At 41.8% G+C, this 22,267-nt stretch overlaps 1 protein-coding gene across 1 annotated transcript; it reads right to left on the bottom strand.

Annotated features, from left to right (window-relative positions):
- Positions 1 to 1,998: 1,998 nt before the first annotated feature.
- artn (artemin) lies at positions 1,999 to 21,789 on the bottom strand. The gene is made up of 4 exons (XM_040185142.2): positions 21,116 to 21,789; positions 12,808 to 12,869; positions 11,413 to 11,587; positions 1,999 to 7,085 (listed from the first exon to the last, which is right to left on the bottom strand). The coding sequence occupies exons 1-4, from the start codon at positions 21,243 to 21,245 to the stop codon at positions 6,676 to 6,678; spliced, it is 777 nt and encodes a 258-aa protein (XP_040041076.1). The 5' UTR covers positions 21,246 to 21,789; the 3' UTR covers positions 1,999 to 6,675.
- Between the last annotated feature and the right edge of the window lie 478 nt (positions 21,790 to 22,267).

The raw sequence follows: 22,267 nt of genomic DNA, 5'->3' as shown, positions 1-22,267 counted from the left end.
GCATCAAACAGGAAGTTGACCACGAAAAAAAATATCCCAAATTTCTCCATCTCTCAAATTGTTTAATAAATGACATGAAAAGGATTGTTTTTCGTCTCAGTCCATGTAATAATGTATACATTTCATATTATATCAACACAGCATTTAATATTGTCCTCCATGTTTTCTCAGTATATGTATACACTTTATACCTACATGAAAAGGAGACGGGTGTAAATTTGGTGCATTACTTAGGTATAGCGCCATACAATTGAAAAATAATAATAATATTGAGTTTGAAGTGCCCCCGTCTCTTGCCCAAAGTTGGCTGGGATAGACTCCTGCGACCCTGTGTGCAGGATAAGTGGTTTGAAGATGGATGGATGGAGTTGGAAGCGCATACATGTGCTCTTCATGACCGTGCTGTAAGGAGCTTAATATTTAACAACGCGGTTCGACCAGCAGGTGGAGGCGTCACCATCTTTTCATCCAGGTTTCCTCTCATGCGCAACACCCGTACCATTAGATGTTACAACCAACTGTACACTTTGTTCTGTAGCACACACCTCCTCCTGTATGTGTTTGGGTTACCAACAATGGCCCTGCACACAACCTGCCACTGTGTCTTCTCCTCATGCTGGTGGCGTAAACACCTGCCGCTTCACGTTTCACGGGAAACATCTGCGTGAACACTGTGCGTCAGTCAGGCAGTTCAAACGTTTTCCAGACGTGGAGATTGGCGACTGAAACATGCGTGCTGTGCCCCTCACTAACTACTATGGGATTACAAGCTCACCACAACCAACACATTCAAAACACCGGCAGAAGACGTTAGAATGACAATAATTAACAAACCATTAACCAGCTTAATAATGAGTCCAATGGATTTGGTGGTCAATGGGGGGTGGGGGGTCCTGAGACTGATACATTGAGATACATTGAGTACACTTTTACATCTGAGGCCACTATCAGTGATTTGTGGGTACAGATATATTCACATATCTAACAGTTGCCAAACTGAAATTAAATGATGACTAAATTAAATGATTAAGTGAGCTCCACCAGCAGCTGTGGGGGGCTGTGGTGCAACAATTGGAAGGAGATACTCCGTCTGTTCTGTGCATAACATAGTTTAACAATGCTAAAGGTAGCTGTGTCGCACTAAATTCTACGTTTGTATTGTATTCAATAAATATACATTTTCATTAAAATGTTCACAAGTGTGTCTTTGACACAACAGCAGCACTGTAACATTTTCACTTTCTGATGCTAATGAATGCATTAAATACACATTCTGAGTACATCTTAAACATTTAAAGATACGTATACGGAGGAAAGACAAATAACTTTTAAGAATGTTCTATTCAGAATGTACATAAATAATTATGTGGTTGAATTCTGACTGACAGTAAGCTGTAATGGAAGTAAGTGCTTAGTAAGTAATATTAGTCTTTACACGCCTGCTTTATTGCTGTGGTGTTGAGTGTGCCAACAAAATAAGGTAGTATAAATTTGATTATACTTACTGGATACGGAAATAATCCAATAATTAAACTGATATCTATTCAACTATCTAATATGAATTGATTATATTTTAAAAGACTACATAAACAAAATAATATATATGTATTTCCAAAGTTTTCACAGCAGCTTATTTAGCTCCTTAACAATTTTGAGACACATGGTGTGTAATATATAAATTACCATAAAAGCAAAACAGCTTTCAGACTTGAACCAGTTATGTTTATACATTTTACTTTCTTGGTATCCTTCATACTTTGTCAGCTCTCTAACATTCACCGTTTGCAATTGCTTTAATTGGAATATAGCTATTTTTAATTGAAACATGTACAAGTGTGTGGCAGCTTAACAACAGCAACGAGTCAATTAGTTCAGAAAAGCTAACTTGCCTTTGGTCCGGGAGATGAAATATTCCTGACTCAGAATGGACTGTTAAATATAATATAATGATAAAAATTAAAAACAAACACAAAAACATAAATACACATGGACACTACATTGGTAATAAACATCGCCAGAACATCTTTAATACAAATGAAGAATAAATACAATAATTTAAACATTAAATACTCTTATGCACATTATGGCAACATGATGCATAGCATCTAACGGAGAATGTAGGTACAGACAAGTTGTGAAATGAGAAGGCCTCAGGAGCGACACACGGCCCGGTGCCACATTCAGCCACTGCATGTACACGAGCCGAAAGCACCGTCAGTAAGGACGTTTAATGGAATCCGTGGCCACTCTATGTCTGATTAACAAAGGAAGCATGAAACGTTTCACTTTTCCCCACTTTAACTGGTAGGACGGGTCACCCACCCATGAGGAGGAGGACTGCTGTCTCTCTGCAGTAAAAACATTTGGTTTATTTGCTGTATTGTATTGTAGTTAAGATGAACTTCTTTATCAGAAAACGGCGCAAAACCATTTCTTTAATACCCTCTACGTTCCTATCATACCACAACCTGGATAGTTACATAATGAATAGACAATTATGATACCGATAAATGCATGACACAAATAAATAAATAACTAAAGGGTTGCTGTCTTTTCCGCAGCAACTTTACAGACCGCAGGACCTGTTTGACAATATACAGAATACTGGCATTTAATCAATGTACTTCAAACTCAAAGGCTTACAGAGCTGTGAACGCCTGCAGACGGGTGGTGGGTGGGAAGCCGGTGAGCGGTGTCCTTCTTTTATTTTATTTGCATTCAAAATTGACTCCATAATTTATTTTGTTATGTTGATACATCGAACAATGGTAATAGATGTTTTATCAATCATTAAACTACACGTACAGTAAAATATCAAAGTAAGTGTTGTTTTTGCGGGTGGGGGGTTATTTTGTCCCTGTGTCCCTGAGCAAGACACCAAACCCCTAACTGCTCACTGTGTGGGACGGGTTAATGCAGAGAGGCTTATTAATTCCTTTATGTGTAAATAATACATGGCAATATAACGTCTTCTTCCATTTTGATTGTTGGGATGTTTACATGTACATAGATATATGTGACGTCATCAGAAACTGTTTCCTGATAACGTCCTGTTTCCCTAACAACACTTTTTAAATCCTCTCTCCTGCCAACTTTTCTCCTGCTTCAAGTATTTAGTGGGAGGGAAGAGATAAGAATACAATTACATTTTTCCCAAACAGTTAGCTTAGCTCCTTCATATTTCCCCTCCACTAAGTCCAGAGCGGTGCTGCTTGTATGTTGTACCACTTTGTATTACTAATATTACAAGTATTACTAATTACCTGCGAGTAAAACTCAGATATGAATGGAGGTTTTTGGTGTTGGTATGAGAGATTGGCCACGCTCCATCGGCTAATTCAATGAGCCTGGACCTTTTGTTTGTGATAATTTGGTCTGAAAATGCTCTGGAGAGTTTCTTCTCCATTTTGGCTCCTTAACAGAACAACCTCCATTTGCTGTCAAAAAAAACAAGAGCTGGTGTAATTGGAAGCAAATGTGAGATTGTGTGGAGCCCCGACTGTGAGCGTTCTACAGATGATCCCGAATAACACAAGAGCAACAAAAGAGTCGGGAGTGTGGAGGGGATGTGTTATCCCGTTATCTGTGGAAGCAGCGGTACTTACTGCTCAGACACAGAGAACAATCCAGGCCACTGCTTCACTCGGATATTTTGACATTGGTCTTAGTGGAGCTGAGCGCCAAATTGCTTGTATGAATACTGTTTTAGAGCACAAAATACTGTTTTTATTCTGTTCTTTCATAGAATAAATATTCTATCGTGACACATTTTCAAATTTTCCAAGTTTTATAGGCTATTGTTATTATGTTATTATGTATTATGTTATTTTTTGGTCAGATGTGGAAGGACGTTGTGTTGAGCTACACAAGCTCCAATAGTGTTTCTCAAAGTCTCGTAGACATGTGCAGTGCAGGGACGTGGATCAAGGTGACACAAAGTGTCGCTAGTACCGCTTTTAAGTTTCTAACCTTCCTATAAAGGCTACATAAGCCAACACAGAAGTAGCAAGACATGAAACTATATGATGTCATAACTGCACAAAAATGTCATAATCAGCATATAATGAATAAAAATAAAATAATAAAAATGTTGAACATGTAACAAAATAACAATTTGTATGTAATGGATATGTTTGTATATATTTGCATATGTGCATGTATATTTTAGTGACTGCTATCACATTTCTTCTGGTTTATGAAAATTATTATGACAAATATTCTATTAACAAACCAAAGCTGTGCAACACATTTTCTTTTCATAGATATATTTTTGCTAAGCCTTTCAACTGTATGTGTGCGCCAGCAAGGAAAACATCTTGGGTTTGCACAGTGTGTAATATTCATGTGGCCCCTCACTGTTGGTGGGTGGGAAGCAAGTGAGTGATGATTCACTTGAAATGCATCTTTTGTTACAATACACAGTGCTCTGTGTTAACTATTCAAATAACACTAACCAATTAACCAATATGTTGTACCTGGAGTGTAGTTCACTTCATAACTGGGGATGTAAATATAGACTCCTTGGAGGTGAGGCTGTGTTCATAAAACTACTCAAAATAAATTTACAAGCGTGCCATTTGCTATGAATCCTTTCAAAAGGACAAACCCATTTCCCTTATTTTTTTTCATTTCTTTGGAGGAGGGGGTTAAAATATTCAGTATCATTAAAGAAATGCTATACTTATTCTTCATAAACTTCACATCCAAATTAAACATTTAAAAAACCCAGATTCAATTAAATGAGTAACTTTTTTTTTCTTTGGTATTTGTGCCATATACAGACATGAGATGCTGATTGCCGGGCAATATGATTGTTGATATTATCCACTGTTAAATCTCTTCATGATGCTGTGTCTTGACGATGCTCATTGTAAATATGTAACGCTGCTGGTATTACCCGTATCGTGGATACTACTACTGCGTTTAAAATGAACCTATTGCAATAAGAATGAATAACACACTCTCAATTTAAGTTGCATTTCACATTGTCTGATGTCTAAATGTCTCCGAAGTGACCACGTCACATGTAATCTGCCCCGTGTCGGGTGGCTGTGAGAGGTATCGTGTCACCCCTGTGGAAATAGACCAGGCGGTGAAAAGCTGTCGCTCTGAGTGATGGTTGGCTCACGACTATATTTGCGATGGCGTCCTACAATAGACCGGTTACAGAGATGTAAACAACAAACACTCCAGAGCTACTGTGGCATTTACAATTAGCATTCCGGCAGGTTGGCTCGCTGGAGGACAGCGCGTTATGATCCCAGCTGCTGAATTTAGAAAGCCACTGGGCTCACGTCAAGCGTTATGAATGTCGTCCACTAAAACGAACAAAGTAAAATACTTATGTACTAAACTTAAAATATGAGTGTGTGGAAGAGACGTGTTAGGAAGACTGACTACAGCTGTGTTGATTGTGACTTTTCCTTAACATTATTGTGTTATTGAGCTGCCCTGAAAGGTAGAGTTGCATCACACATTCCAAATGAAGTTTGGGCTTGTGAAGGCCGTTGTATTTACAAAAATAAAACAGGAAAAACCTCTGGACACCTTTAAGTTCTTACCAACGTATCTCTAATATTTGGTCTTTAATCTGTTGAGTTTTTTGGTTGCTTTGAGCGGTTGTCATGTGTTTTGCAGTTGATTTACAAATATCCAGAAATCAAATTTGGCTCCATCGAGAAGGTTAACTGAATAACTGTCTTTTGGCAAATCATAGATAGGTACTATAGGATATAATACAAGGAAATATAAATGTTTTAATAATGCTGTAGTGGGGATGTATAAGTCAGTGATGTTAAAAAGTAAGGTTGATTTGAACAAAGGTTTGTGGCTCACTAACCACAAGACCATAATGACGATATTAAGATGTTTTACCGTGCTTACATGCAGAAGCTGTTGTTTAGGATTTGATGCTCAAGGTTTTGTTATCTTTGACATCATTTGCAGGATAATGATAAAAACTTGTCCAATCATTTAATTAATTGGCACAATCGTTGATTAAAGATAATCATTCGTAAACGCAAAATAATAAAAAGTTCCTTTATACTACTGGACTATGTTTCAGCCACTAATATACAGTATGCATGTAGTTAGACCATTGCTAGCTTTTCCGAGAGGACTAGCTACCAAATTTGTTGGATAGCTGATACGGTGCAATGACTTTCTGACAAACAGAAGAACATGTTTATGTTAAAATTGACAGCTGCCAATCAAAAAGAACAGATTCTATAAATTAACCTAAAGGCCCACTGAATTCCAGTGAGACCTTCAAGCTCCGCGCTTGAAAACGCGATTAGCTACTCAGAGCCTCTTTAGCCAAAGAACTGAAGATCTTCCACATGGCTGCTATAAGCCCTCTGCAGGTTCAATGAAGTACACAACATGCGGTCCATTATGGACTGGAACAGCACTGACTCCTCTGCGCTGAACTGGTGACATTGAAAAAAAACCTGCCACAGGCTGTTCACAAACACAGCCAACATGGTTCTGTCTCGACGTATTGCAACTCAAACATCCAGGCTGCTGGCGGAGTGAAACGAGGCCACTGGGCTGAGGATCCTGGTCCAGGCCGCTCGCCTCAGATCGTATGAACTAGGGTTTCGTCCAGGCCCTGTCGCATCCCGCTTTTTTTGCACAATAACGTTCCCCTGTGCAGATGGACACTGTTTTGTACACTCAGCCCACACAGCTGCAGTTGGCCGCCGAGAGCCGCTCAATTGTTTGCCAGGTAGTCTGGGCGTCCATAAAGGACACAGTCTCGTAACGGGTGGGCCGACAGCAGGGGTGATCGCTGACCTTCTTGCCGGTGATACTCCCGTTGTCCATCAGAGCCTTCAGGGCCAGGTCGTAGTTCTTGCGGGAGCCGTGGCATGTCCCAACGCAGTATTTAAAGAGGATTATTTCATCCGAGTCGTAGCCAATACCAAGATTTCGCACTCGCATCTGCTTCCTCTCTAGGTGGCAGTCGTGACTGCTCTTGGTCTTCTTGCGGTTCCTCCGTGACGTTCTGGACGAATTTGGGTCACGAGGGGCGCGCCGCCATCTGCTCCGCTGGATTTCCTCCTCCTGCATCAGTGACCAATCCTCTACAAGCAAAAGAAGACACAGACGGAACACTTGGCTTTGAATGATTTGGTTTGCAACAGTTATATGGTAGTACAAAGTACATTGTGGATGACAGTTACCAGATTTTGGCTCCCAAAACAAAGTTAGGTGGATTTTGACGTGGGCGCCCTGATAGCTCCCCAGGCAAAGCGTGGGACAAGTGATGCCCGCTGTTTCTCTCTATCAAATTAAGGGAGAGAAATGCTTCTTCTACAAGTCAATACATCTTGGGTGAGGGTCGCCAAGTTGGTAACACTGACCTCAACAACAAATATGGATATTGTTAGTAATCACTGCTGCTAAAGTAGGAGCTTTTGTAAGACTTGGTAATGTGCAACGAGTGTACTGGCAGAATGTGATTGGCTAGACAGTTCGGAAGCTGAATGAAATGATTGGACAGGCTTACTACAATCCTGCACCAGCCACAGATACCGGATTCATTCATTGGTTGTTGTTGGGATAACAAGAAAGTTTTGACAAATGTAACAACATCTGATTCCCTGAAATCAGCCTTCAGTGTACAGCTATGGGTTATCAGTTATGGAGTGATTTCATTTGATTGTCCAACATCCTGTGAGAACTTTTGGTTGCTTCATTGGTTACACCTATAGTGCCGTATGAGTTCATTACCTAAAGACTTTTTTTGGGGGGGGTATCTCTCCAATTACTCCACAAATCTGGCCTAAATGGACGAGTGGCAAGAAGAAAGAAGAATGCTCCTGTTTGGAGTTTGCTACAAGCCATGTAGGAGACACAGCAAACATGTGGAACTCGTTGGCCTCAATGCAAAACGCTGAGTGGTGGAAACCAAACACTACCCATCACCCTGAGCACACTATCCCAACAGTGAAACGTGGTGGTGGCATCATGCTGTGGGGATGCTTCTCTTCAGCAGCTACAATGACAAGGACAATGAGCCTATACATACAGCCAGAGCCACGACGGAATGGTTTTGAATGTTCATGTTATAAGATGGACCAGTCAAAGCCCACACCTCAATACAATTGAGAATCTATGATGATTGAGATTTGAAAATGACTGTTCACAGACAGTCCCCATCCAATCTGACTGAGCTTCAACATTTCCATACAACCATTCCAAAAGGGGGTTCTACCAAGTACTGACTATGGGGGGGTGAATACTTATGTATCCAACAGATATCAACTTTTTTGTCTGCATTATTGTTTGTGTCACAAAAAAGGTATTTTGCAGCTTTAAAGGACTATGCATGTTGTGTGGATCAAATGGTAAATCATCCATTTGAATTCCAGTTTGTAACAGTACAAAATGGTTGAAAAAGTCCAAGATGGGAGAACACGTATGCAAGGTACTGCACGTATGCAAGGAACATTATTAAGACTATACTACCAAATCTCAGGAAATCTCTAGTCCCACCAAAGTGAAGTTTGAACAACACCATGTAACACGCAGATGTGATTAAAAGTAATTTATTATTGTGCAGAAAGAATCTCCTGACTGATTTATTTATGGGAACAGGTATTTAAGCACGAGGTATCATAAGTTCCCAAATACATCTTGAATCACTTTTATTCACTTAGCCATATGTTAAAGAGCTCGGAGTCGACCTCTGCTCAGCCCACAGATTCCTGGTGTATGTAAACATATTTGGCATGTCAACTGCACTCGCTCGGTTAATCTCACTCACCTGACAGAGTGCGAGTGCAATAAGATGAGGGAAAGCAGCCCCCATAGTAAGACAAAGAGGATGACGGTGTCTTTGTTCATCTCAGACACTGATTAGAGGGAGGGGATCAGTGAATGTGCTTTTTAAGGAGAAATTTCAAATTAGTTTTTGATGGTCATTGTTCTCAACGTCCGCCTGAAAGAGGGTTGACTTTAGAGGTCCAGAGGGCTCCTGAGTGAAGACCTCAACAAACTCCCACTGCTACTACTACTGATGTCTACTCCCATGTCTTTAAAAAATATTCCTCCAAGCTAAAATATTTTCTTCAGATTTAAAGGTTTTTCATCTACTTTTTTATTATCTATTTTTATCGTTTAATTTGTTAACTGAGATCATTGATTTGGATTTTCAAAGTTGAATTATTTATCGATACGATTACATTTTATTTGCTCATAATAAACAAATACCTATTTTATTTTAATTAAAAATATATATTCATCTTATATTTATTCATGCTAATATGAAGTCATTTCCAATTTAATCTAATTCAAACCAAAAAAAAGATTCAATTAATTTTAGTTTACTTAAATCTTGATCCAAACAAATCAAAAGCAGACACAGGAAACTGGAGGGGGAAAATGCCTCTGTTGTGAAATTCACTGTAACTGGGCAGGGTCATTACCAGTAGGCTAGTGGAGCGGCTAGCTGACAACCAACTGTAGCCAAAGTTCTCTGTTGTCAGGAACGTTTCAAATAACGTCAGCCGCTCCGCTGGGCCGACCTGGGCCGACCTGGGCCGACCTGGTCCAGGTGTTTGACTGACTTCCTGAACCGGGGAAGGCTTTATCCTCGCACTTCTCCCTTCGATGCCTCCGTGCAGCAATTTCCTGAGGGGATTTTCAGTACCGCGTAGCGGGATGGATGCTTGTCAGCTCATGCCTCAAAGTTTACCCCCCCCAAAACGGAAATATGCATACGAATTTCCCCCAGGCAAATGTCCCCCCCGCTCACCTGTACGTATTCAGCCATGTCCAAACACGCCACATGCATAATCTCAAGAAATTGTATCGCTATTCCAATGTTACATTAGAATGGGGCATGAGTTCGGGGCAATCACGTCCAACTGTGCTTGCCGTGATCATTTTCCACCACTTCCATAAAGGTTGGGATGGAGAAACGCAGCTTACAGCACCCGAATAATGAAGTATCAGCATGTCTCATGCAGTAACTGCTTCGATCACTAGAATAACTCTACAGTAATCTTTTTTGTGCCTCTATGCTTACTGTTCATAAAGGCATGTGCCATTAGATACTGGAATAAAAAAAGCTGTCCTCCATAATAATTTAGAACTGCTGTCGTGAGCATTAGCCAATGAGACGCTGTTGCGCACCCAACGCGATCTGTGAATAATTGTGTCATCAATTCTGGAAAGAGACATTGCTGGTGAGTTTTTCAAAAGTATTTGTTGGATTCCCATTATACTGACATCTTATAGACCTAATAAAAAAAATACCTAAAATTCTTGGCAACTCGCATCAAAACGAGGAAACCTGTATCTTTCTGATTTTGGGACAAACTGTCCATTTTAAACTGATTCAATAATAATTCAGTCACCAGAGGAGTGTCAGGTGGCGCTTACAATAAAACTTGTTTTAACTTACTGTTTTCTAAAGGGATTACACATCTTAGATATGTTAAATAGACTGAGTTACTTACTAAAATAAACAGACGTTCAGTCATTCATCCTGTTCCTCTACTTGCTGTGAAGAACAAGGGCCTTGTTGCACAACAGAGACCTGCACACTGGATTGATCATTTCCAGAGGTCATCCATTCACGAGTAACATGCTGCTATTTTATGGCCTCCATCTCAGATGTTTGTTTGCAGCTACTAAGCCGCACAATAGAAAAAAAAAACGATGGAAATGAACGTGCGCCTCCAAAGGTTAAAAATACTTATGGGTGTTCCCCTGCAGGTGGCAATGTGGCCCCCGCACAAGACGATATTTGTCATGTTGTTGTTGTAAGGGGTGGTTTATGTCTAGTTTTATACTTATTGTAGAACTAAAGACATGAACAACACGTGTTAGGTCTCGCTGCTGTAACGATGATCTCCATCAGGAGCAAAGGCAGAACCAACGTGTTAAAGAGACGCACAGCCATGCCGGCTGGAATGGAAATTGGGGTGAAGAGGTCAACCAAGTGTGGAACTTTTGACATGTAATAGAGCCTTTGGATTCCTGTGCCCACTACCAGGAGTCAGCCTTGGTTTCTTTTAACCATGACCACAGATTGGTTTACACGAAACCATCTGAAGATCTGTCATTGGAAAGGACAGGCACTTCAAAACAAAAAGGTTGGCGGGTGAATCAATGAAACGCCTGTCAATCAAAGTCTTCAGGAAGCCAGTCAAAGGGAAGAGAGAAAACATCTTCACCATGGAGAAACTTCAGGTATGTTCTTTGCTCTTCTTTCAACAAATAACAAGTCTCCAGTTCTTCAGTACTGATGCTTTTGCATCCACAGAACTGACCCGTCCTCACTGAATTACAAGAACGTGTTGTTGATCGCAGTAGATTCACGTTTGATAATTAATTGAAGAAAAACCACAAGCCTGAGTGAGAACTTGCTGATGAATTATAAAATGAAAATGAAATACTTGCCGAGAGCTTTAAGCCAGTGTGTGTGGACTCTGCTGTCCCGTTCAAGATCCTCAGCAGAGGACGAGGAGGGCTGCCCGAGGACACGACGGAGGTCTGATTGACCCTTTTTATTGTCCTCTTCAGAAAACACGTCTTCCACTAGTATCAGCAATGACGCCACCACCCACAGCATCACCTGGTGATGATATCAAGGAGCGCAGCGTTACTTTTGTCCAGCAGGCATCGTCACAGTCACCAAAAGTGGGAACGCCACGTGTTAAACGATTCCTTCTTCCCCTTTTCTTTGCGGTGGAAGAAATGGTAGCAATATCAGAGTGTAGAAATCGTAATAATTATTATTTCTACGTATAGTATATATTTTTAATGAATAATCTGAATATGAAGTTAACCCTTTTACAAATGTAGTTGACTAAAAAAGTGCTATATTTCCATCTCCATTGTCTGTGTGTGTGTGTGTGTGTGTGTGTGTGTGTGTGTGTGTGTGTGTGTGTGTGTGTGTGTGTGTGTGTGTAGAAACATAAAACGGATTTACTGAATTAAACAACTGGTGAGAGAGCCACATAGAGGCAATAGATATGCTCTGAATTTAGAAAGCGAGCAGATTTGGGTACAAGGGAAAACATGCTCAGCTTGCCAGTCCACCGTTAAGAAATACAGACTCAAACACAAGTGAAAAAATTGCCTTCAAAGTGAAATTAGTCTAGAATGTGTTGTATAAAAAAACGTTGCTGCACAATGCTGCTACCCCTCCAAAACTCTGCTGGATGCCATGATAGTTTGCATTTGGCAGATCAGGTGATATTTCAGTGGGCAGCAAGACGTTTTAACCGTCTTTTGTATTCATCTCCTGTCTAACCAAATTCTATGGCAATTCATTCACTTCTAGGATTTCGCTTAGATATTTGCATTTAATCAAGAGGTATACAGTGTTCCCTGCATTGTGGCGACTGAAAGGGGATCCGTCCTGTTGCATCAGCTCTTTGAAGTGGAAATTGTGTCTGTATCGTTTGGTCTATAGGGGCCCTGTCTCCACGGCCTTGTGGAATACCTGCAGCCTAACACCTGCACCTCTTTATTGGCTTAATTGACACGTGACACCACCCCATTGTGCGGGTATGGTTAATATTTTAACATCACTTTTGAAATGAGTCCCTCCGCAGAGTCTGGCAGGAGCTCCATGCCCAGATCAGATGGGCAGCGTAGTGGAAAGTGCTCTGGCGGTGAAACGTATATGCCGACAGTGTGCCGCCCCGATGCTGCCTGCCTCCTTTCCTTTCTGATCTTCATGCAATCTCAAATTCAGGAGGCTTGCCGCCATCAGTCTCTTCAATGACCTCTACGTTTCTGGCCAGTTGACAGTACAACACACCGTGACATGTTGGGAGCGGTGCTCACCTTCCAGTTCTTCCGGTGATGCTGGGGAGCCGACGCCTCCAGCTTCCACCAGGTTTTTCCAACTGAAAAAAAGAAGATGGTGGTCAGGAAGTTAAAGGAAGGACTCTTTATTCAGTGTATTGATAACTGCTTTTTTACATGCCTCTTTAATATACCAGCATTCCTTCACTGTAATAACAAGGTATATAAGCTGGGGTTTTTTAAACCGTCATTTATTAAGAGAGTGCCACTGATGATTTATGCTCATGCAATTCAGTTCACCCAGACAACTTCCACAGCATTTTGTGTCAGTGGTATTTATAACCACATCAATCTTAATTCAAAGGGAACCTTTTGTCACAGCCAATGTGATTAAGACAGGAGAGGCAATGCGATCAGTAACATGTTCTCTTCAGGCTATAAATCATTTTAGAACATTCTATAACAACTTGCTTACAAGTTGGAAAGAAAAACATAAATCAATTCTGAGCGTCTCACATTCAGATCAGTGAACCCACATCGATTATCAAACTTATCTTTTGAGTCTGACCTGTACTTAGTCTCGCCACTAGTCTCCCATGAGGTCTTTTTGTCTCAGCGCAGTAGTTTTACAGGTAATGCTAATAAAGAATGATGGAACAAATTCTTTCAGGTCACAAGAATCTTAAGTCCCCACAGAATAACTCTAACACTCCAAATGGAATGTCCATCACATTGCCTTACAATGTCATGCACATGTCAGGGCCTGTTGATGAATCAGAAGGATAACCATTTTTTATTCACACTATAACACATTGCTGTGAATTTACGGAGGATTGGTGGATGGAACAGTATCTTACAGTATTTCATAATAACTGTAACATGATCATCCTTCGCATGTAAATGAACAGTTAATGTTGTCAATTATCAATAACAGCGGACTACCATAATTTAACAGCGCTGTATTCAAATAGTCGTAATTGGGACTGAAAGAATGAGCCAATCAGAGCCCTTGTTGTGGCACGCATACCTGTTGTTGCTGCTGCAGAAGGCAGGCGAGGACACAGTCACCAGTTTCACTGTTAATTTCTTACATGTGTGCGTCCAGTGACACATAGTTATGTGCTTTAGGTGTGTATTTATGTGTGTAGTATGTATAAGCCGCTAAAGCCGCTGCCCCCCCCCCCCCCAGTACGCTGCAGCGGCTCATATGCGCTCTACAAGCGAGTTCCTGGTTTCAAAACTCCGCCAATCCCTCCTAATAGCTTGTCGAAGCATCCCAGCATCAGCTGTCTATCACTGAATCGTACAGACACAAACCACACTGATGGCTTAAAGTTAAAACACTCAACGAAGCCCCGTTATTAATGGACATGGCTGAAATCGGGTCATCATAGTCGACAAGCCCAAGTTGTATTGGGGCGCTCGCTCCTTTTACTTGACGCACGCTCCCGATCTTAAATCTAGAATCGATTGATCTTCCTTGGGTTCGCGGATGTCGCGGTTGAATTTTTTGAGGTTGAAATTTTGCGGTTGAATTTTTGCGGTTGAATTTTTTGAGGTTAAATTATTTGCGGTTGAATATTTTAACGTTGAAAAACATTCAGATGCATGATATCAATGCATACATATTCAGTCAACTTTTTCTTTCAAAATCCGATGACATATTTGACAGATTTACTTCCATACATATATACCGTAAAATTACCACACAAAATCCTATAGTAAAATACTGTAATCCAATATACAGTAACATGCTGTAAAATGTTATTCACGTCCATGATGTGAGTAAGTTACAGCAGAGCTGGTTAGCGTGTAGGTTAACATACTGCTATCCGAATTACGGTAGCGCACTGTAAAATAATAAGTCTCTCTCTCATGTCATTGTTAAACCACCTCAACTGGCACCTTTCAACGCAAACAACACAACGCGTTGCGACTCTGTAAGGCTGTCCTGGCTATATTATATTATGTTATCAGTTGAAGTCATATACAATCAATGACAGTGAATAAATGTGTTTGTAAAACACTGTATGTACATTTCAAGAAAACAGTAAAGGAAAGTATGTGTATGTGTCCTCAAAAAAATGGAGGGCCTGGAGGGGGAGACAAAAGAAAGGACCTCTATTAGGACCTCCAAAAATGAAGGCCCAGCGTGTTACAGCTGAACCGTGTAATATGAAAAAAGCCATCCTACAAGTTAACACTTCCCCTGCTCTGTAACCATTAAGAGAAAGCTCAAAAAGTCGACGCAACTAATGAATCCATTCCGAACAGGCGGGCTGATCCATAATATGTGTGTGTGTTTACATCCTGATTGGTGGAGCCGCCGCACCCGCAAGGCACTGATTGGAGGGTCACAGACCAGACAGCGCAGATGAAAATGATTCAAACTACACCGTTTATATGTTCAACAATATGAAATGTAGTCTTAGGTGTTTTAAACTGACATTATTCCAACGGAAGAATACAAGGCGCAGGTGGGAACTTTGAGGTGCGTAAACGCTATTTCCAAAATTCCAGAGGTGCGTAAACGGCATTTACGTGCGCTTACCCTCCACTACAGTCCTGGCCCTTCATGACCAAAGGTGAGGGTAGGAACGAAGATTGACGGGTAGATTCCGGCTCAGCTCTCTTTGTGTCTCAACGGTGTGATAAAGCGAGTGCAATACCGCCCCCGCTGCTCCGATTCTCTGGCCAAACTCACACTCCATCTTCCCCTCACTTGCGAACAAGACCCGTTTTACTTGAACTCCTTCACTTGGGGTAAGGACCCCAATCGGCAATCCATTGGTTTCCTGCTGAGAACCATGGCCTTAGAATTAGAGGTGCTGATCCTCAACCCAACCGCTTCACGCCCGGCTGCGAACCGCTCCAGTGAGAGTTGGAGGTCACAGACAGAAGATGCCATCAAGACCCCACCATCATTTGCAAAAAGCAGCAATGAGATCCACAACGCACCAAACTGTAGACCTCCCTCCCCCCCTATGGCAACACAGCTCTCACTTTGGGCGTGCAGCCATTGGATGGGCTCCCCACCCGGTACACCCGCTTCACCTCCCACATTATCTCTCGGGGGACCCGGTCATACACCCTCTGCAGGTCCACAAAACACATGTAGAGTGGATGAGCATACTCGCAGGCCCCCTCCGTGGTTCTTGAAAGAAGCTGGTCCGTCGAGGAAAAAAAACCTTAATAAAAATGAATTTTTGTAAATTTGTAAATTTGCCAATTCCTGCCAAGAAAGAAAAAGCTTTGTTAAAGCCTGCTCATTTTGGCATGTGTCGGGGTGGTGTTCAAGACACCTGCTGTCAAAAATGACAAAATTACAGCAACTACTACCTGAGCAACAACAACCCTGTTTTGTAATGACGATGCACTTGAATAAAAGTTGAGATGATTGCAGAACGTTTTACAACCAGACTGTGTGTGATATTTTGAATATGATTGGCAACCTTAGATTTTAAGTTAATCGGAATGAAGTATCAGGAATCAGGAACATTTATTCTATTTTAGTACATTGCACAACAAGACAAAAAAACAAATAAACACAGTGCAGGAAATATAACATTAAATATACAGTGAAATATAATCAATCAAAAATGTCTTTTTTGGAGAAACCCTCAGCCAGATTGGAAGGGATACAACTTATGTTTCAGTTATTCTCCTATTAACAGAAGAGGAACCCAACATGCGAAACAATAAAAATAACTGAAGTTCAACTCCTCCAAAAGAATGTGGCCGTTCCATCACTTGTCACTTCCCCCTCTTTTGATACTAATGTCTGCTCAACATCGCTCCGCACGAAAGCAGCCCGCTAGAGAAGCATCAGGCTTCAGCCAAAGCCAAACCAATCTGCATCATCAATTCAAGGAGAGCGACTGACAAAGTGTAAAGGCAGAAGTCCGCGTGGTGCAGGCGGGTCGATGAACCCTTGCAGTATTGGAGACCCCGTATTGCTTGTTTACTCCAGGTAGGTGAAGAGTAAAAAAGTGAAGCGATTCCTTGCTTTATAGTCAGATGTGGGAGTAGTTCAGAGATTCTAGACCAGCTCCCACAGTGAATGTTAAAGGCAGAACACGAGCTAGATTCCGTTAATGACTCAGCTGGATGCAGCTCTTGAATTAAAGGAAATATGAGACCAGTTTTAACTGGGTGAGGATTCACTTCATCAAAAGTTTATTCAACAGAAACATCCTTGAAAGGATCTGGGGTTAACTCCAAAATATTTAATAGAAAACATATAATACATTTTATAGCATGATAAAATAACAGATGCTGTAAGTTCACTCCCTGTAATAAAAATGAATTACAACCATGAGAAGTTTCCGAACGTAAGTGGAACCGTCACATAACGCAGAAACAAAGACTCCGTCGATCACAAACGTCTCAAAAGCTTGCTTTCATTTTTGTTTGTTTTAACAACTTCCTGTTTCTTAAAGAAGCTTAACCACTCTCCCCTTCTTTCAAGTTAAATTGATTTGGATGTTGAGTAGTGGGTCGGTTTGCATGTAAATAATTGCGTGTAAATAATTGCATGTAAATAATTGCGTGTAAATAATTGCCTGCCATACAGCTACAACAGTTTAGAAAACACCAGGCTGAGGATTCAGAAGAGAAAGGGGACTCCTGTCCTAGAAGCCTACTGTGTAATCTGGCTAACAGTTATTTGATTGTTGAACAGTAATGCATGTGGTCTTGTGGTCCTTGGTGGATGCCATTATGGGAGATAAAAAGCTCTTCCACTGGACAAAACGTGATGAAGAAATCATTCTTGAAGAGGGCATGTTAGTTCCCTACATAGTGCAAGTGAGCCAAAGTCTGCCTAAGATGCATATTGCATTATTAAGTAATTGTTATTTTCTAATTGGTACTGGTAAACATTTCATACACATGCAGATTAAAAACATAACCTAGATCTAGGATTAAACTTTTTTACAGAACATGTCATCAGAAACGTTAAACCCTCCTGCTTTCACACAGGAATGTTTGTACATGATTACATCTCTTAGTAACAGCACACTGACAGCAGCAACCACACACACGCACACACACACACACACACGCACACACACACAAACCAACCGTCAACTCTGGAACTTTTTAAATGTCTGTGAGTTAAAACAAATGAATAAAGAAGGCCCGCCAGACCTCATCAATTACTAACACTTCATTTTTGCCCTACAAATATGTCCACTATATACATCTCAGTGAGCAAGACAATGCGAAGCATTCAGCTTCTGGAGTTCAATGCTCGAGGCAATACTAGTCCTGTTGCTACACTCTGATGAGGAACCATGAACCGAACCCCACAACTGTCATCCAGAAGAAAACTTCAACCTGTAACCTTCATGCAAAAATCTGAGGGCATTTCTGTTTTTGACTTTACAGCAAAATCCTTTTTTTACATTCATCAAATCCACAAAAGGGATTTTGAACACACACAATGAAAAGTCAGAGGATGAGGAAGTATTTTACAATAATAAATAAAATATAATAAAGCGTAGATAAAACAAAAACAAAGGCTACATTGGTATCATTGAGATCCAATATTGATTAACCTAAAAGGACAATTGTCGCAATATGATATGACATTTTAAGAAGGGTTATTGTAATAACAAGAATTATAAATATTCTGTAGAGCCTCATCATTAGATTTCAATGCAATCTGCAGATCAGATTCAGGTATCACACCCATTTGTACACTGATGGACAAACTAACCATGCATACGGTAAATTCATTCACCGTAGGCACATTGATAAATAATAATGACAACTGAAGCCAGTCAGTACATCTACCGTGGTCAAAGCGTTGGCGAACCACCATCCACCAAGCACCCTGAAGTCGGTTCAATTTCCCCAAATCCGCACTGAAATGTTTATGCGTCCACTGAGATGGCTGCGACAGCATACCCTGTCCGAACCTCCTGCAAGATGTCCTGAAGACATTTTTATAAAAGTTGAGCTTTTATAAATAAAAAGGGGCTGTTTAGATTTCCCAGCGTGACCGGCGCCGAGCAGATGTTGCTAAGCACCAGGCAGAATATGCTTCTTCTATTTCCTTGGTGGAAGTTCCCAAGTCAATGTAGCCTGGGACACATTCTGATCACATGACCTGACGCCACCATAGCTTTCACATTAAAGACCACCTATAGTTACTATACGGTTTTGAAGCCTCGGGTTCAATCGGGCAAATTTTGTCCTTGGTTTTCTCAGAGCAGAGCATTTCCCATAAACACAGAATTTATACTATCACTGACTTCCCCAACGTGTCTTTCTCAGAGAATAAGACCAAGAAGCCACAGAAGTTCTCTATGTTACATCAAACACTAAACATTTGCTAAACCGGCAAAACTCAATGACTAGCAGATATAATTTCTCCTCCGAGAAACTAAGGCATCTTAGAATTGTATTATTACTGTTTCTTTTAAACGATAACGGCCAAAGAATTCACTTCTGTTTGTTCTAGGTTTCATTTTGACAGAAGCTTTGACCCGTTGAAGCTCTTCTATGCCTTCAAACTTTGCTGATCATTGATCCATAAAAGCACTGCTATTCTACCAGTTGCTACCAGTCGCTTGCCGATGCCACCTCATCATCATGGCCATGGTTTGAGGTTAAATAACACCGTATAGATATAAAATATCATTCAATCAATGAATAAAATAAAATAAATAAAACCCATGTAAAGTCAAACTTTAGCCTTTTTCTCAGCCGATTTCTTGGGAGTACTACTCCGACGGTCATTGTCACTAAACACTAAAACATTGACATTCATCCTTTCCTGGGATTTGAAACGCTTTCCTGATAAAGCACTTCAAGCCCTTCAAGTCTGTAAAAAAGGTTTGAATGATAAAAAACGGGTATCTTCTGGTTCACCGTTCCATATCAACATAAACTGTAGCTTCACACATTAGTTCAGTAAACCCGACCAACGTGGCTCAGTGTAGCAGATGGGAGATTTAGCAGAGTGGCGCAGTGGGCCCTTTTTCCCTGACCTTGAAAGTCTCTTCCCCCTCTTTGATATTTTATCAGTATCCCTCTTTGCTCACCCGGTGGTTTCCAGGAGGACTAAAGCGTGACATATATATTTGCTGAATATAAAAAGAAAACAATGAACCACAAGACAGAAGACACAGAAAGCTCTGAGAAGAGCAGAGTTGGGTGATAGCAAACGTCTGCTTAATGAAACACACCTAATGCAGTACGAGCCTTCTTTATTACACAATCTCTGGAATCAATGAATCAATAGAGCTTTAATCACAATATTACAACTGTCGGGACCCGTCCACTTGTCCCTTTTGTAACCTCCGTCATCCTGTCCAAATAAGCTTGGGAAGTCAAGTTCCTCCCTGTGTAAAATTCTTGGCTGAGAGATTCAGGAAACAGAGAGCTGTTAAATATCGCCTCAACACATCACAGCCATGGACCTAAAATAGACACTTGGACAAGGGAGCAAGTCGCCGTCCAACAAATCATCGTATGTTCCAAACTCACTCTCCACTTCCATCTCAGCAGAATCCAGCCTCTCAACACGAGGCAGACTTATTATCTATATTCTCACATGAATGGAACGTATGTGTAACAACAGACGAAGCTCCTCGGCTGCTGAGGATCTAAGACTCCACTTTAATGCCACATACGGCACAGAATGTTATTAAAAATGAACAAAACAAACATCTTCATTGAATTACATACGATTATGTTTAGTGCTACGTGGTCTGTTACTCTTATTTCAAATTGGTAGCAATCCTGGATTATGAGAAGTGAAGCAAGCATTTCCCAATTATAAAAAATAACAATAATGTTGGTTTAATTATTTTTTTAATCTTTACCTTTACCAATATGTTGAACGTGTACAACCAGTAATAAACATAATTATTCAATCCCCAAATGAAAAGCCAATGTGCTTGTCTAGTTGCACCAATACATTATCAATTAAATCGACCAACAATGACAAAACGTCATGCTTTCCTCTGCTCATCTCTGTAACTTGTATATCTGATTGTGTTTTAATTCGAAAGGATTCACTTCATTCCAGCAAATAACCTCACACATTACCACCTTTTGCACATGCTTAAAAGATCGGTTTCAGATTTAAATGATTTAAATGCACGTGGTGGTCTAATAGAAGTCAAAGGTGTCTGAAACAAATGAACCTGTTTACAGTCTCGCACGTCCCCACGTGTCACATGTGGCTCCTACAAAAACAACGCACGCTGTTACAGATGAATCCATTCAATCCACCAAGTCCAGCCTCGTAAATCCACTCGCTCATTAAAAGTCCAGAAACTTCTGAGCCTGAAGTCGGGCGGCCGTCGGGCGGCCGTCGGGCGGCCGTCGGGCTTACCTTCGCCGGGTCTGCTCGCCCCCCCGATCATGGACGTGAGCGTGAGGAACCGGCCGCCGTGGTAATCCGCGCGCACTCGGATGTCGTCCGCGGAGCTCTGCGTCGGCTCCCCGGTCACATCCCGGGGCATCGTGGGGCAGTCCCGACTCCGGTGCTCCTCCTCGCGGCCGGAGGCATGTCACGGGAGCGACGGCGGCGTGAATCCCGCGGGGCTGAGCCGAGAACCGCCGCCCGTCGGTGAGAGGAGCGGCCGTCCGGTGCCGTGCGTCCTGACTAAAGATCCACGCCCAGATGTGTGTGTGTGCGTGTGTGTGTGTGTGCGTGTTAGAACCCGCGGGGGGTCTTGTTCCCTCTTCCTCCAACACACGTTTGCTTTTGGTGTGCCATAAACCACCACGACGTCACCAAGGGGACGTGAGTCCACTCCAGGTGATAGAATGTGAGCATTGGAGTCCCAGATTCTACTATAGATCTATGAATAGATAGACATACAGACACTGTGCCCATACAGCACACTACCGGTTCAGGAAGACATTATCAAGGACTGGTGTGCAATCCTCATTCCTGTGTGATTTATCAAGATTGGCCGGGGCTCAAGTGAAACTCTCCCCCCCCTCTTCAGATTGTGGCGATGCAGTCGTGGGACCCCTGCAACCCTCCACCTCTCTCTCCTCCACGAAAGCATCTCCAGCAGCCCCCCGAGCCAAGAACACAAGATTAAAAAACCCCTTTGAAGGCCGCAGCTCCTTCTATGGGCTGCTCGACCGCTGCTGGAGCCCGCAAACCCGCCACCCTCCCCCGGGCCAGGGAGTCCTCTCAGCCTGGAAGGCTGTCGAATGGTTGGGGGGTGAGGGTGGGGTGAAAGGGGGACGTCGGGGGAAGAGGCCTGGCAGGGGCAGCGGCGCGGGAGACAGCAGCTCAGAGGGGCACCGGGGTGTGACCTGGAACGCACACATTTACTCATGACTAACCTGCTCAGTGAGGTGCGTCTGCGGCGCAGGAAGGACCACCTGCCACTGCTGGATGAGCCAGAGATACTTGTAAAAACTTGGGAACAAAAGGGGGAGGAGGAAAAAAACACCAAAAACATACCAGAGACTTCCACACTGGGGAAGTTACCTTCACAACGCATGCAGAGCAACGGAGGTCACC

The sequence above is a fragment of the Gasterosteus aculeatus genome, chromosome 8 (assembly GCF_964276395.1).
Source record: "Gasterosteus aculeatus chromosome 8, fGasAcu3.hap1.1, whole genome shotgun sequence".
Lineage (NCBI taxonomy): Eukaryota > Metazoa > Chordata > Actinopteri > Perciformes > Gasterosteidae > Gasterosteus > Gasterosteus aculeatus.
Note: the sequence above shows the minus strand (reverse complement) of the source record. Positions and strands in the feature narration are given on the sequence as shown.